Source organism: Nothoprocta perdicaria, unplaced genomic scaffold (assembly GCF_003342845.1).
Source record: "Nothoprocta perdicaria isolate Ctin4 unplaced genomic scaffold, notPer1 scaffold_61, whole genome shotgun sequence".
NCBI classification, from domain to species: domain Eukaryota; kingdom Metazoa; phylum Chordata; class Aves; order Tinamiformes; family Tinamidae; genus Nothoprocta; species Nothoprocta perdicaria.
In genome coordinates, this window is record NW_020455877.1 from 936,424 (window position 1) to 952,498 (window position 16,075).

The following is a 16,075-nucleotide window of genomic DNA, read 5'->3' on the forward strand; positions in this document are numbered from 1 at the left end:
GTGAATGATCCCCTGCAAAAAGTGGAATTTCTCCACCGTAAAGTTCAAAATAAAAGTCATGAAGTGCTTTTCTCAGTTAACTTCTAGCTCACAAGGTAACCATGGCTACTATGCAATAAAAGTGTCTTTTAGGAAAGCTTCATCTTGGAGAAAAAAAAAAAAAAAAAAAAAAAAAAAGGTTTTGCCACCATTTTTGTCTGAGCAAGACTGATTTCCAATATCACTCACTGATAATTGAAATCCTTCTAGGGAGTGATACACATTTATTCATGGCTTCCTTATATGCATTTGTTCCTCTAGCAACACTATTCTTAGCTCAAAAATTATTTTTCTCTTTTACCTGGTCTCACCATCTTCCTGTCTTTCCCAAGAAAATTTACCAAAGCACTCATATTCCCTTTCAACTTTTGTTTTCTACAGAAATAAGACAACTTCAACTAAATTAACACCAATTTCTAATGGCAACCTTTTGCATAATACTTCTTGGAATGATATATGCACCTCTTATCAGTTGCCTAGTCACTTTACAGCATGTATTTTCCCTTTCTGTTACTGCTAGCTAAAAGGCGAGAGCAGAAATACTTATTATTAGCTAATAGGTAAAAGTAGACAGCTTTACCTATTGACCATGACCAGTTGAGATCAAAGTCTCAACTTTGTGCCATAAAATTTTCATCCCATCTGTACTCTTGTTCTTCTGTGAATATCATACTCATTCCTTCATTTGATGATACAAGTCAACTTTGTTTTACACACTATGAGGTACAGAAATACTGTGAAATACTAATAAATAACTCAATTTTGAAAACTTTTCAAGAAAACAAGCCCTAGAAGAAAGATGAAAAGGAAGGTTTGTTAGATTTCACAACTAAATAAGAGTCATCTTAGGGAGTGTTTGTGCATTTTCCCCTTACATATAGTGAACAAACATTTTTTCTTTTCCAGAATAAGACTATTGGGTAGCAGTTTGTCATGGCCAAGCTCCTCACCATGCAAACTTGCCATTCACAAAAAATCTTAAACAAAAAAGAAAATGATAAAACATGAGGTAAGATTGTTAGCTCTAAGAAGATAGTATGTCAGATTCACAAAATTTATTTTCTTGAAAGATATTTTCTTGTATTGCCAAAATGTTACAGAAATAGGCCAGTGTTTTATACTTATAAAAATAGTTTTTTACAGAACTGAGGTAGTTACATGAAAATTTAGACTAAGTGATAGAAAGTCTTTTACTGCTTTAAAGTTTAAGCACTATATCACACTGTTTCTTTCAAGGGAAAACCTTATGTCTACTTACATACTTCATAGAGTACCACCTAAAATACACATTCTTAATGCTACATGGTAGTGAAAGATGTTCACCTGACAAATCTGATTTGCGGCATTTGCAAGGGTATAACTCAAAAAACAAGCCTTTTTTTTTTTTTTAGAAATACTAAGGATTAAGATCATATTGTGTTCCACTTCATTAGAATCTCTATCATTTTTCTGCTGAATATTATTTCCCTTAGCAAATCTCTTGTTTTTCACCAGGGGTTTTGCTTATGTGAAACAAGAAAAAAAATAGGCTTAGACATCTGCTACTGCTCAACAGAAATGCCTCATTATGAGCTGAGCATAGAGTGCCTCTGTACCAAGCTAAATACTGAACATGAGTTGACAGATGTAGAACCAACTCTCTTCAGATTTCTAGCAAGAAACCTTTGAATAAAGGATCTGAGCTTACACTTTTCTATGAAGAGTCTCACCAGTGGAAGCAAAGCTTAACCACCTGCAAATTAACAAGAAAAAAAAAGATTTACTGTGTAGCAAAATCATTGCTGCTCTTCTCTTGTCTTTCGGTTTGACCCAGACTGAGTGCAGACACTTTTACTGCATGAACATTTAAGGTACGGAATCTGCTCTTTACACACTTACCCAGTCTCTCTCCCTTTTTCATCCCTAGCATGTGATTCAACCTTACACCTCCTCCTTCCAATCACACAGCTGAATCTGTCTTCTTCCTCTTTTCTGCAGCCACTGTCTAATGGCTGGACAGCTTAGCACAGGTAAGTACACCCAGGCTGCCAGCTTACAACCAAGTCTTCTATCATGTGACTGTTGGGAGACATAGAAAAGTCACGCAGAGGAAAAAAGGCTTATTGACACAGGCCAATACTTCAACCTTCTGGACAGATACAGCAACTGAACTAAGGTATTTCTTTGTCTTTAAAGCCTAGTATATTGAAAAATAATTTTATATTGAAATGTAATATCAAAAGAATATATAATAATGAAAAACAATCTAATATTATTGTTTTAAGTGAAATACAATAATGCATATTTTACTTCCTAAATTGGTCATGGTAATTGTATATATTTATATTTTAAATAGAAGAAAAGTATTAAAATAGCAGTTGATATTCTTTCTGCTTGTAGTTCTTTATTTAGCCTACACGAACTAATTTTATTTATATAATGCTAGTTAGAAACTCTTATTTGGGATAGACTGTGAACTCCTTCCTTCTTTTTTTGCTTCCCTCCCATCATTAGACTTTTAATTTAAATGATTCCTAACCTGCTTTGAATGTTGGAGCAACAGCCAAAAGAACCAGTAGCTATGAGCCTTCATCTTGCTCTCCGTGAAGTCAGTGACAATACTCCTAGACACAACTTTGAAGAAAACACAAATTCTAAGGAGGCCAAACCAGGTACTCTTAAATCCATAGGAGTTTTGCAGTAGACCTCAATGGGAGCAGGATTTGAGCCCCAAGGAATATATATTGATTCAGTGACATTAACTAGAAACTTGGTGAACCTAAAAAGGAATCTTTATAGGTTACCTACCTGAGGCAGGGCTGAGTTGAGCTGTCGCTGCAGGGAGTCTCTGTCGTAGATGACATCCTGTAGGCGTTGCTGTGCAAGTGACAGGCTTTCCTGCGTCTCCCGAAGAGTGTCAAGGAGACGGTCCCTTTCATCCAGCATGTTCACCATCAGCTGCTCAAAGTGAGAATCTGAGTCCGAGCCGCTGCTTTGGGACCCCCGTTGACTCATCGGGGTGTCCTCGTTTATCGTTGGCATCACTTCGCACATCATTTCTTAAAAAAAAGAAAAAAAAACAGGGAAAAACTCTTCAGTAGAAAAATATCAATTTAATATATGAGATAACATATTTAAATATAATTTATAACATAAATTAGCTCTGTCACATGGACGCAGTTGGGAGACTATTGCATTGTTCCCTCCTCTCAACTTTATGCTTTCAGTGTTAACGAGATGGTCGATAGACAGTGATTAAATACAGTGACTAATTCCACACAGCAAAGATTCTGAATGTGCTTTAAAACAGGGAAGAGGGACTGGAAGGAGATACAGGGTAACAAAATACCTTAAATTATTAATAGTTTTGTATCAATAGTACTCCTTAAAAAAAAAAAAAGATTTCCTCTGCAATTGTGATTTCCTTTATTGTTGATTTTCCCCTCTCTCTTACTTTACGTCATTGTTGAATTGTTTGTATTGATGCCACTGGCTGCCATTAATTGCTAGATCTTGCCCTGCTCGAGGCATTTCTACTGTACAACTCAGGCTAGTCATTGATCCAGTATCATGCTGCCTTAACAATGCCAGGTTAATCTATTTTTCAATCTAGTTATTCCCACCCTCAGGGGAAATTATTCCCCAGGGAGCTTGTTCAGTAGGAGGTCAAGAACTAGAAACTCTCTTCTAATTACCATCTCTGTGATATCTTGTGCAAACTGAATTACTAAGGACAGAATCACCATTGTTTCTTTCCTGAAAACAGTCCTGAATACAGCAAACAATACTGTCTCGTCCCATTCTTCAATTAAAAGGCTTATTTGAATCTCAGAGTCTCAGTTTTGCTTTCATAGCGGCTTGTGCTATTGGGCTCCTGAGATGAAAAGGAAAGACAAAGCAAAAAAGTAAAGCTGTAGCAGACCTCAAAGCTCAGACGTTTAAAAGATCAGAAAACCTTTATAAAATATTGAAGAATGTTATGATACTATTGAAATAGAAAGTTAAAATAACTTGAAGAATCAGAACTTGTTTTTCCAGAAGTGCAGCAGATTCAAGTATATACATATTTTAATTTCTGGAAATTCTGTTATTTTAGCAATTAGAAGCTTTTTATCTCAGCAAGTGGAATCAAGGTATCAAGTGCATCTATTGCAGTTAAAATATCATGAGTTTGCTATGTACCTTATACAAATGAGCTTTATTTACAATACATAATGATTAAGGAACTTTTATTGTAAGTATGCCATCATATAAGAGTCATCTCCATTTGAGATTCCCAACCCTATAATGGATTGGCTCGATATATTCTTAAATCTGGTTTACATTTCTAAATAGGAAAATAGAATTTTTTTTAAAAAGTGGAATTTATGAAAAATTGAAGATTTGGCTGTTACAGACCTTGACTTAAAGACATTCAGCAGGGAACAATAAAGGTTAAGCATGTAATATCAATTGCTCACTGCTGGGAAATTACTGGAAAAATGGTCCAGGTTTCCTAAGATTAACAGGCCTTGACCATATTCCAAATGCTCATGCAGAATTTGGTATTCTTAATTTTCTCTTCAGCAGACATGAATAACTAGCAAACTTTGTACCAAACACATTAATATTTCAGCATGAATTATCAGCTACTACTGTGCAGCTTTCACACATAATAGCTTCATCACTGAGGCCTCCAGCAGATCTTGATCCTGATTTTAAAGTGTGTGGACTGGAGGCAAGCTAAAGGCTCTCTGTGGCTATTGTCAACCTTAGCAATTAACTAGATACAATAAGAGCATATGGTAGCTCTAAGTGATGAGTGCTGAGGCTCCTTACATCTCCAATAGATTTGAGTCAGGTAAATTAACACAGGATTATCTGATACAATACCACATATCCGCAGTATACATAAGGTTCAAAATACAACTGCTTTCTCCACTGTCCATCCTGATGTTTTCATACCTTAACCAGTATGCAGCAGGTGACCGGAGACCAAGATCTGCATGTCCATTCCCTGAGCGAAGACTAGAAACAGCCATTCACATTTCCCCTGAAACTTTCCTGCCACGGGAGGGCTCATCAGCATCCTCTGGAACATCTCCTGCTCCAGAGGACTCTCATGGGTGAACCTTCCATTATCCAAGAAATTACTTCCAATCTCCTGCGGATCAGGTTTATGATCTGAGTGGCAGGGAACTTCATGAGTGTAGTGAAGCTAAACCACTATCACTGTGTGAAAATGTGCAACCACAAGAAAACCTAAGGATTATCACAATGGGACCATTCATTTCCAAAGGCTACACGTGAAAACTACACATGAAAAAGGTGCATAACTGAGGAAGGCCATAAAGCTGAACGCAGAGAACTTTTCTAGCAAATCAGTAACGGTCAGTACAACCAAATAACACAATAAACTTACTTGGTAGGAGACTAAAATGTACTGAATTTGCTAATGTGTCCCAGCAATGAGACGTAGGCACAATGCCTGGGAGCATAGAAAGAAGAGGACTTGAGGGTCATGGAATTTTCTGAAGCCCATCACCACAGCTTGGTTGTCCAGCACATCTTATAACCATGAGTGAAAGACAGCATGGGTCGGATATGCACAACAGCAAATGGAAAAGAAAGGGATCCCCTTAGCATCTTCTGCAATGACCAGGATAGCAAAATGACTTGCACTGAGGCTGCTGAGAGCTTTTGACCCTCAGATTGAAGCATGGCTTGTTCCTGGGCAAGAGAACCATTAACTGTGTGGGTGCATGTTTTGCTGTTTCTGGAGACTCAAAAAGGACTTCTTGCAAGAACTGCCAACTCTCCAGAGTCAGTACACATCATCATGTACTACTGCTGACCAGCCTTTTCAGCATCTAGCAGAAGCCTTTTCTACAGCCTCTGCCAGAAGTTTCCACTTCTGCTTGTTGTCTGTTGTCTTTTCCAGGTGTGGCACCCCTTGAAAAATGAAAGAATATGCTTTGCCTCTTACCTACAAAGGGTACAGGAGACAGAACTACTTTAGGATCTTTCTTCACCAAGGGGACCTGTGGGGAAGAACAAGTGTGTGCAGTAACCGCTGCAGTGATCCACAACTCTCTTTCCTGTGACCTGTTGCCCTCAGCAGTGTAGCCTGAAGGCTATAGGCACATAGGAGTCAGGGAAGAAGAGGAGAAGTAGTCGAAGGAGGAGAGGAAACACAGTGGCGTGTTGCCCATAAACGGAAGACCTGTGTGGTAACAGCAGACCTTTGCTTTGTCTGCTGTATCCTGCACAGGATAAAGTCAAGTTGAAATCTTCCTGCTTCTCATTCATTTTGCCAGAATGAGGTTATTAACACTGTTGGGTCATGTTGCCTGTTTTTGATATGAACATGCACATTCTTCTGCTTATTCAGACTAAGGAGCTGTCCTGGTTTGTTTGCAATACAGTTTGCACTAAAAAGTAAGGGGCTACCCCTTCCCCTCACAACCACTTGCCTCATCCCTTATTGAGTAAGGCTATGAACCTTATATCCCATTAGAAATAAATGGCACAGAAGCAGCTTCTTTCCTAATTCCCAAGCCCATGTGAGATGTTACCTCCCTTGCCTGAAGGCTGTCACTGGACCACAAAAGTTTTGCATCTTTGGAATATACCTGCACCAAGCCCTGGACCTGAAGGGCTCATGCCTCATGCATATCAGGTTCTGCAGGATTTCTGTGGAAGCAAAACAGATCTCCATGGACAGACAGGTTCTTCACAAGACTAGTGGTGCAACTTAACATGCCTGTTGGTGTTGAGGGAAACACGTGAGGAAATGTGTCTGTGGACAGCTGTTGCTACCTCAGCAGCTTGTAATCAGAATTAATAGAGAATCTTTTTCTGAAGTTATTTATGGCAGTGTGTAAGAAGATGCATACATGGGTGTGGGGCAGCAATGGGATCCACAGGTGGAATGTTCATGGCACAGTGACCAGTCTCCTCCCTATAAGCTACCCATTCAGAGTGGCCCATGCAGAAGTGCTTATTTGAAAGCCTGGGAGGCTTGTCCTGCCATGGTACACAACTAATCTGGACTATGAGCAGGACAGCAGAGAAGGCAGGGAGTGGGCAGGCTGATTCTGATATAGCCAGTTGGTATTTGAATATTTTCTCCCACAGCTCATATCACCCAAGGAGAACTGCATTGAAAGGAACTGTGATTCTAGCAGTCAGGTTCGTGATGGACATTGCTTTCCTTCAGGCTGGAGATCAATGCCATTATTCTACTGCAGCCACACACATCCTATCTCTTCCCTCACTTTCAGCTTGTGGACAAATATAAGAAAGCAATAAGCTAACTCAGGCTGCACCAAGAAGAGCTCAGAGGGTGCCAAAAAGCAGTGCGTTAATAGTTGCAGTGATGGAGACTCATAGAATCATGGAATGCTTAAGGCTGGAAGGGATCTCAGAGGTCATCTAGTCCAACCCTCCTGCTCATGCAGGGTCACCTAGAGCACATGGCACAGGGCTGCATCCAAGTGGCTTTTAAAGATCTCCAAAGAAGGAGACTCCACAACCTCTCCGGGCAGCCTCTTCCACTGCTCTGTCACCCTCACAGTCAAGAAGTGTTTCCTTAAGTTCCTGTGGAACTTTTGGTGCCTCAGCTTGTGGCTATTTCCTCTAGTCCTATCACTGGCCACCACTGAAAAGAGGCCAGCCCCCTCCTCCTCACTCCCTCCCTTGAGGTATTTATAGACAGTGATCAGGTCCCCCCTCAGCCTTCTCTTCTCCAGGCTGAACAGGCCCAGCTCCCTCAGCCTTTGCTCATAGGGCAGATGTTCCAGGCCCCTGATCATCCTCGTAGCCCTATGCTGGACTCTCTCCAGCAGCTCCACATCCCTCTTGTCCTGGGGAGCCCAGCACTGCACACAGTGCTCCAGATGTGGCCTCACCAGGGCTTTATATAGGGGGATGATCACCTCCCTCGAGCTGCTGGAGACATTCTTCTTAATGCACCCCAGGATCCCGTTGGCCTTGGCCACCAGGGCACACTGCTGCCTCATGGTCATTGTGTCATCCACCACGACACTAAGGTCCCTCTCTGCGGGGATGCTCTCCAGCAGGTCAACCCCTAATCTGTACTGGTGTCCGGTGTATTTCCTCCCCAAGTGCAGGATCCTGCACTTGCCCTTGTTAAACTTCATGAGGTTTCTCACCACCCAGTCGTCCAGTCTATCCAGGTCCCTCTGGATGGCAGCACAGCCCTCAGGGCTATCAGCTACTCCTCCCAGTTTGGTATCATCAACAAACTTGTTGAGGGAGCACTCCATGCCTTCATCCAGGTCATTAATGAATAAGCTGAACAGGACCAGACCGTGGACCGACCCCTGGGGGACACTGCTAACTACTGGTCTCCAACTAGACTCCACACCACTGACTACCACTCTCTGCACCCTGCCACTGAGCGAATTCCTAATCCACCTCACCGTCCACTCATCTATCCCACACCTTTGGAGCCTGCCCAGGAGGATGCTGTGAAGGACGGTGTCAAAAGCCTTGCTCAAGTCCAGATAGACCACATCTACCGCTCTGCCCTCATCTATCCAACCAGTCACTCCTTCATAGAAGGTGATCAGGTTAGTCAAGCATGATTTCTCCTTGGTGAATCCATGCTGGCTACTTCTGAGCACCTTCTCCTCTACGTGTCTGGAGACAGCAGCCAAGATGAGCTGTTCCATCACTTTCCTGGGGATGGAGGTGAGGCTCACCGGCCTGTAGTTACTCGGGTCCTCCTTCTTGCCTTTTTGAAGACCGGAGTGAGGTTGGCTTTCTTCCAGTCCTCCGGCACCTCCCCCGTTCTCCAAGACCTTCCGAAGATGATGGCGAGCGGCTCAGCTATGACATCCACCAGTTCCCGCAACACCCTGGCGCGCATCCCATCAGGGCCCATGTATTTGTGGGTGTCGAGTTTCCTTAGGTGCTCTCTGATCCACTCTTCCTCTACCCAGGGCAAGCCTTCCTCTCTCTGGCTCTCTTCATGTGTCCCTAGGGCCTGGGATTCTAGAGGGCTGCCCCTGACAAACACAGAAGCAAAGGCAGCATTCAGCAGCTCTGCTTTGTCCGTGTTTTTCGTAACCAGGTTACCCACCTCGTTCACTAGTGGACCCACATTCTCCCTGACCTTCCTCTTGTTAATATATTTGAAGTTTTTCTTGTTACTCTTAACATTCCTTGCCAGATTTAGTTCCAAATGTGCCTTAGCTTTCCTTGTAGTATCCCTGCATTCCCTGACAATGCTCCTGTATTTCTCCCAAGGGACCTGTCCTTTCTTCCACATTCTGTATACTGCCTTCTTCTGCTTAAGTTTTGCTAGGAGCTCCCTGTTCATCCACGCTGGTCTCCTGCCCCCTCTGCCTGACTTCTTGCGCACACGGATGCACTGCTGCTGGGCATGGAGGAAATGTCACTTGAAAACTAACGAGCTCTCCTGGGCCCCTCTTCCTTCTAGAGCCCTAGCCCATGGGATCTTTCCCAGCAGGTCTCTGAAGAGGCTAAAGTTGGCCCTCCTGAAGTCCAGGGTGGCAAGGCTACTTACTGCCCTGCCTCCTCCTCGTTGGGTCCTGAACTCCACCAGCTCGTGATCGCTGCAGCCAAGGCTGCCCCCCACCTTCATATCTTCAACAAGTCCCTCTCTGTTTGTTAGTACGAGGTCCAGCAGCCCACCTCTCCTCATCGGCTCCTCCATGATCTGTGTCAAAAAGTTGTCATCGACGCACTGCAGAAACTTCCAGGACCGTTTGTGCCTTGCTGTGCTGTCTCTCCAGCTCATGTCAGGGTAGTTAAAATCCCCCATGAGAACCAGGGCCTGCAACCGTGAGGCAACTTCCAGCTGCCTGTCAAAGGCCTCATCGGCTGCCTCCGCCTGGTCAGGTGGCCTGTAGCAGACACCCACCACAGTGTCTCCCACATTGGCCTGCAACCCTTACCCACAAGCTCTCCACCCGCTCATTGTCCACTCCCAGGCTGAGCTCCATGCATTCCAGTTGCTCTCTCACATACAGAGCAACTCCACCACTTCGCCTTCCCAGCCTGACCTTCCTAAAGAGCACATAGCCCTCCATGACAGCACTCCAGTCGTTAGAGCTATCCCACCACATTTCTGTGATTCCTATGAGATCGTGGTGCTGGGACCGCACACAGATCTCCAGTTTGTCCTGCTTATTCCCCATGCTTTGCGTATTGGTGTACTGTAGGGTAATTGCACATTGGTGAACTAGAAGATAATGGAAGATGGGGCCATATGAGCACATGGCTCTTCTCTGGGAGCCAAGGATAGGGCCCTGGAACAGCTCTGATGGGCATCCCGCCTCACAGAAAGCTCCAGGTCGTTAAGTCAGGAAATGAGAGCAAATTTCAAACAACAGCAGGTTTACAGTGGGGCTCCCAAGCGTGGATTCCCTGCAGGTCTTCCTGAAAGGCGCACGCTTGCCATCCTGCCCCTGATTTACTACGATTTGTGTCTTGCCTTCAAAAAACCAGCCAAAAAAAAAAGAAAAGAATAAATGAAAAAGAGAGAAAAGAACAAAGCCCCTCTTCACGTGGGCTTTATTCCGCTCATACCTGGCAGCAGATGGGAAGCTTTCAATCTCCTGAGGCTGCCACTATTTAATATTGTCCCCAAGAAATGCTGGCCTTCTTCCAGCACACGTTCAAGAAAAAGACGTTTTCCCAGAGCTATATCACAACCTGTTGATTTTTTGCATGATAAAGACTCAAAATGCCAAGAAAATTTGAAGAAGTTTAAAAGGAAGAAAAGAAGAGATTCATGAAGAGGGGCTACAACATAAAGCCAATAAAACAGAGATAGGATTTTAAATGCACAAAAGTAAATAGGGAAGTGACCACATCGTAATTTAGTGGTAGAAAATGGGAAGCTGAGGGCAAATGGGAGGGCATGTGCATATGTGGTACTTTAGACGGCAAGTGAACCACATCAGAGTGTCGCACAGTCTGCAGAGCTTTCTGATGGTGCTTGTGTTTTAGACAATTCCTGTCTCACCACACAATGAGGGGTTCAAACTCGGGCTCAGGACATTAGGCTTCGGAGCAGGCTTCCAGTTTTAAGAACTGCAAGGAATTTAGTTTGCGCACACCAAAAGCACAGGAAGATCCAGGGCAACACAATGCACTTGGAAACAACTCAGGGATTCACATCAAAGCATAAAACCAGCATGGTGTTGCTGTGCAAAATTAGCTTTGATTGCTAATGTGGTCGTAGCCTGCGTGATCTTAGTTGTATTTTAAAATTTCTAATGGTGGGTAAGGAGACAACTTTTATTTTCTTGCTATCCAACTTTTGAATTATAAGTCTACTATTGGTGATTAAAAACACCAGCCCCCATCAATTTTCTTCTCTGGTTTCATTACATAATCAACAGAAATATTTCATGCACTGAAATCAGAAGGAATCCCTATAACTACCTACTCTTGACCCACTAATCACAGACCAGCACAGAGCTTAGAAGCATTACAAATGCACCATCTTTAAAATGCCATTTTCTCCTCCTACTCTTACTGCTTTAAAGACTATTTAGGACTTGATTTTTAAAGCATAACTTTGAATAGACTAAATACAATTACAAACAGATATCTAGATATTCCAGATTTTCTAGATGTGTTTATCAAACAATGATTTGAGATGCTGCTCCCTTGCCAAACAACTGACTGCCTCTAACTATAGCTATAGCTAACTATAGCAAGAGGCCAAAAAGATCTAAGATCAGGACAACAAAATCACAATTTGCTACTTTTATGAATTACTTCTGTAAAACTTAGTAGGCTGTTAGTTCCTCATTCAACTCCAGGCGCATGCTGAAATTCAGACACAAAAATATCTTCATCCAGTCTATGCATTTATTTTAATCTCTCTGTTGAATCTGCATGTACCAGCTGCTATGTGAAGATTTTTGTTATCCCAGAGTAATGCTCCTTCTAATAATCAATGCATTAATTCCAACTACTACAAGACAATTACAGCTACGTATCTTTGATGAGTCCTATTACATAAAAAGAATTCTGACTTGATAGTATAGTAATAGTAAAAGACAAATAAGCAAACAACACTGTATCATCTGAAGCATCAAAATTCATTCTCTGAAGCTTTCAACAGAAAATTTGAACTGCATTGATACAATTCTAAACTAACTTCTGTGACAACTTCTAAGTAAGACAATGAAATAGGAGGACAACTGGAGAATTTCAAAAATTTACAGTGACCATTGAATCTTGGAGGCCTTTTATTTGTTTGTTTGTTTGTTTGTTTGTTTTTCTCCTCAAAGCTAACCCTGAGCAACCCATCTTCTTTAGACACTGGCCCTGCTTTGAGCAAGAGATTGGTCCAGGTGAACTCCATAGCTGAATTATTCCATGTTTCTGGATGGAAATTCCAAATAAATAAAAAGAACACACACATTGTAGCTCAACTCATCTCATGCATAAAAATACCTTGATTTCTCTAGGACTGCCTGCCTTGTGGAGAAGTTGAGACTTTGTATTCTTGGAATAACTCTACAAAAAGTAAAGAGAATTCTATTTTAAAAATTAAAAATAAACCTTGATTAAAAGTATGGTCATATTTTCAGATAGAACTAGATACATTAAATGTCTTGAGAAAGATGCCAAGTAGCAGTCTGTTGTTAGACACAAGTTAGTTTGCTCTTCTAGGGCTTGACTGTAGAAATGCTCAACAGACACCAAGAACACACATTAAGGGAACTGTTGTTTGCTCCATTGGGTGTCTAGGTACACCAAGCAGTGGATCAAATAACTGTCCCATATCTTCAAGACCACAGAGGTCTGAGAAAACAGAATAAACCTTCAAATACATTATTCTGTGGAATACTTCCTTCTGCACAGACATAAAGAGCAGCAGAAGCTTAACAATGTGACAGATGCCTCAATAACCTCAACCTAAAATTGAAGGTAAAAAAAAAAAACCAAACATTATGTTCCTTCCCCCCTCAAAGAAAGCTGACATGAAATAGTAATATAACTTAATTAAAAGTATGCTTGAACTATCTAATAGAACAAGACTTTTGAAGTGTGTTTTCTGTAAAAAATAAATTAAATCCCCTCTTAATACTGAACTTAAAATGTCTGCTGTTAAAAGTTTAATATTTTACTCAGTATTCGAAACATGTGTACCAAACTCGTAATGCAATATTAATCTAGTTTATGTCAGCAGCATTTTACTGCTAGTACAGAAGTACTGTTTCTGGGATTCATGAGGAGCCACATAGCAGGCATTGCAACTCCCCTACTCAGGAAACACACAGAGTACCCAAAACACAGGAACACAAGCCCCTCCTAGCTATTCCCAACCCTCTAAAAGGACTTGGGAGAAAGGGGTACACTAACAAATGGCTGCTTCTCTTAAAATCCATGAAGACACATACTCAGGCCAAGTGAGTTCTTCAGAATTCTTCTTATTTGAAGCAAATAAGACTACCCATGCTTTTAACATTAGCCATTTATGTTTAATGCTATTTTTAGACCTCAGGTACTCAAGTATCATAGACATACACAATGACATCTTGTGAAGCTAAACATTAAAGATCTCTAAATATATTTTCTTCATAATCCCCTGAGTATCTGATGCAGCACTTATGGCAAAAATATATTCCAGGTTGATTGGTTCCTATTTCAGTATTTTTCTTCAATCTTTTCCAACAACTGTGTAAGTCCATGGAAGCGTTATCCTGGACTTCTGTGGGTTTGGATCAGTCTCTTTGCAGATGGCTGGAAAAGTCACTAACACAGGCATGCCACTACCCTCCTATCGTTTTATTACCTTCAAATTGGAACATATAAATCAAAAATATCTATTACCTTAATTAATGAACACACTGGATGTTATTTTATCAGTGGCTGCAATATTAAGAGAAATCATAACAGGCTTCCCCTCTAATCACAAAGCATTTACCTGATAAAAAAATATTTTAAAAAGCAGCCGTTATTTAAAGAGATCGTTCCTTGAGAGGAGAAAAACGTGGTTCATTGTCACTGCATTAAAGGTTTTTCAGGTTATATGAAAAAAATTGCACAGCAAATAAGTCTTAGGTGCATTATGTCTCCATCAGGAATGAATTGAATATTAGATCAATTTAGGAACACTGAGGCTCACCTTAGGACACCCAGATGAAGTGAATGGACAAGAATTGAAAAAAAGAAAAAGAAAAAAACCCCACAGCAGCGAGTACATGCCCACCCTTGGCTGGAGTTATATAAGGCTCCTTTTCGGGAGCTACTCCATTAACCATTAAGCTGATAGCAATTCTCTTTCCTTTCATCTTCTGATGCTGATAATCATGTACAGACCAGGTATGAAAGCATATCCTTAGTGCTGACTTTTTTTTTTTTTTTTTCCTAAATGACTTTCAAAAAACAAACTACTTGAAATAGCTGCCACATCTATCCTATAAAGGCGGGGGGAAAAGTTGTCATCTTTCTTCTCATTGGACCCCACCCTGTCTGACATCCTCTGCCGTCGTGCTTGCCCAAGACTCTGGGCATTATTTCTTTCTTTATACTGGACTCTGTAACAAACTGCACCGCACGCTACAACAAACATCTTCCCTTTCTCATGTCATGTGGGAATAATTTACCAGCTGGACTTACTTGGGCAGACCATGAGAGGGAGAAGCAGAATTAATATTTGGCTCTAGCCTCACAAAGGCTTTTGGACAAGCTTTCATTTTGCTCACCTTGAGGGCTACCACCTTCTAGAAACAGGAATCTAATTTTATTCATTCACTTTTTTTACCCAATCTTGGTTTTAAAAGCTTGTTTTCTGCATATTCTGATGTTTGTTTTGCACCCCAAGGTTGAAGAGTCATTTCAAGTTACTTATAATTTTTGCTGCTGGAGAAAGAAGTAGAAATCTTAACTACCATACATTCTAGCCTGTCCACAGTGACATCAGCTTGAAAACTCATTTCATTGGATCATTCTGGATATTTGACATTTATAAGCTTTTTTTTAACCAAAATTATTATATAGATTTACTGGCTGAAAAATCCAGTTCTTATTGCAAATACATGTTTTTAAATGCTCTCGGCAAGATCGCTCTAAAGCGGTGCACCGTAATTCCATAAGGAAAATCCTTCCTATTGTCTGAGTTGCATTACATGCATATTCCCCCTCCTAGTTAACTCCTTGCCTACCGGAGTCTTCACTAAACTATGATATCACCTTTAACAGAAGCAGCTTGCACTCTTTCCATACGCCAAGTGTGGTGAACACAGTGCCTTAAAAAAATAAATAAATGGGGGATATATTCCAACCATTCATTCTTTATGCCATTCCTTCAGCCTCCAAACTCCCTCAACCACATTAAAGGAAAAAAAAAAAAAAAAAGAAGTTGGCCTTATGATTTTTACACAGCAATTCCCCAACTCCGATGACAGAAATGCGTTTCAATAACAGCAGGCATGCAACAGCAAGCAGCGAACGGCACGACTTGCCGAGGGTGCCCAGGCCAAGGAGGGAAGGTCTCCTTCAGAAAAAGCGGATTCGGTACCTAGTGGTTTTTATTTCGGCGTCTGCCCGTTCACTTGGTCGGTCACAACCGCAGTCCCCGTCAAGCGAGCGGCGGCTCACGCAGCCCAGGGCTCCTTGGCGGCGGGGCAGCCACGGGAGATGCTCCGAGGGAGCCCTGGCACCTGCGCTCCGGCGGGACCGCCTGCCTCGCGCCGCCGCATCCTCTCCCCTCGCCTCGTCAGCAGCCGGCAGGAGACGCGTCCATGGGAAAAATGGCATATTACAAATTTTGCTTTGGGAAGCAGAGCTCGGCTCAGACCATTGTCGGGAGCAGGAGGGGTGGCAAGCGGCTCTTAAAGCTCCAGCGGCCCCTTTCAAGCAGCAGCATCTTTACAGCTGGAAGGAGGCGAGCACGGGAGGGAGGGGCCGGGGCCAGAGCATCTTTCTTTTATTTCTCTCATTTTTAAGTGGATGATGCCGGGCCCTGGCTACGCGCTGCCTCCCAAGCTAGTTGCACCTCCGTGCACGAGCGGGCTCCACACGCGTGCACAAGCGCAGGTTCACGAGTGGACGTGGCTGCCCC

At 42.1% G+C, this 16,075-nt stretch overlaps 1 protein-coding gene across 1 annotated transcript in view; it reads right to left on the reverse strand.

Annotated features, from left to right (window-relative positions):
• Positions 1–15,616, reverse strand: part of LOC112956227 (liprin-alpha-2-like) — a 154,888-nt gene extending 139,272 nt beyond the window's left edge. Inside the window, exons 1-2 of the mRNA XM_026049726.1 lie at positions 15,533–15,616; positions 2,827–3,077 (exon numbers count right to left, since the gene is read on the reverse strand). Coding sequence (XP_025905511.1) covers positions 2,827–3,075 — 249 coding nt within the window. The 5' untranslated portion in view covers positions 3,076–3,077; positions 15,533–15,616. The remainder of the gene's footprint in view (positions 1–2,826; positions 3,078–15,532) is intronic.
• Between the last annotated feature and the right edge of the window lie 459 nt (positions 15,617–16,075).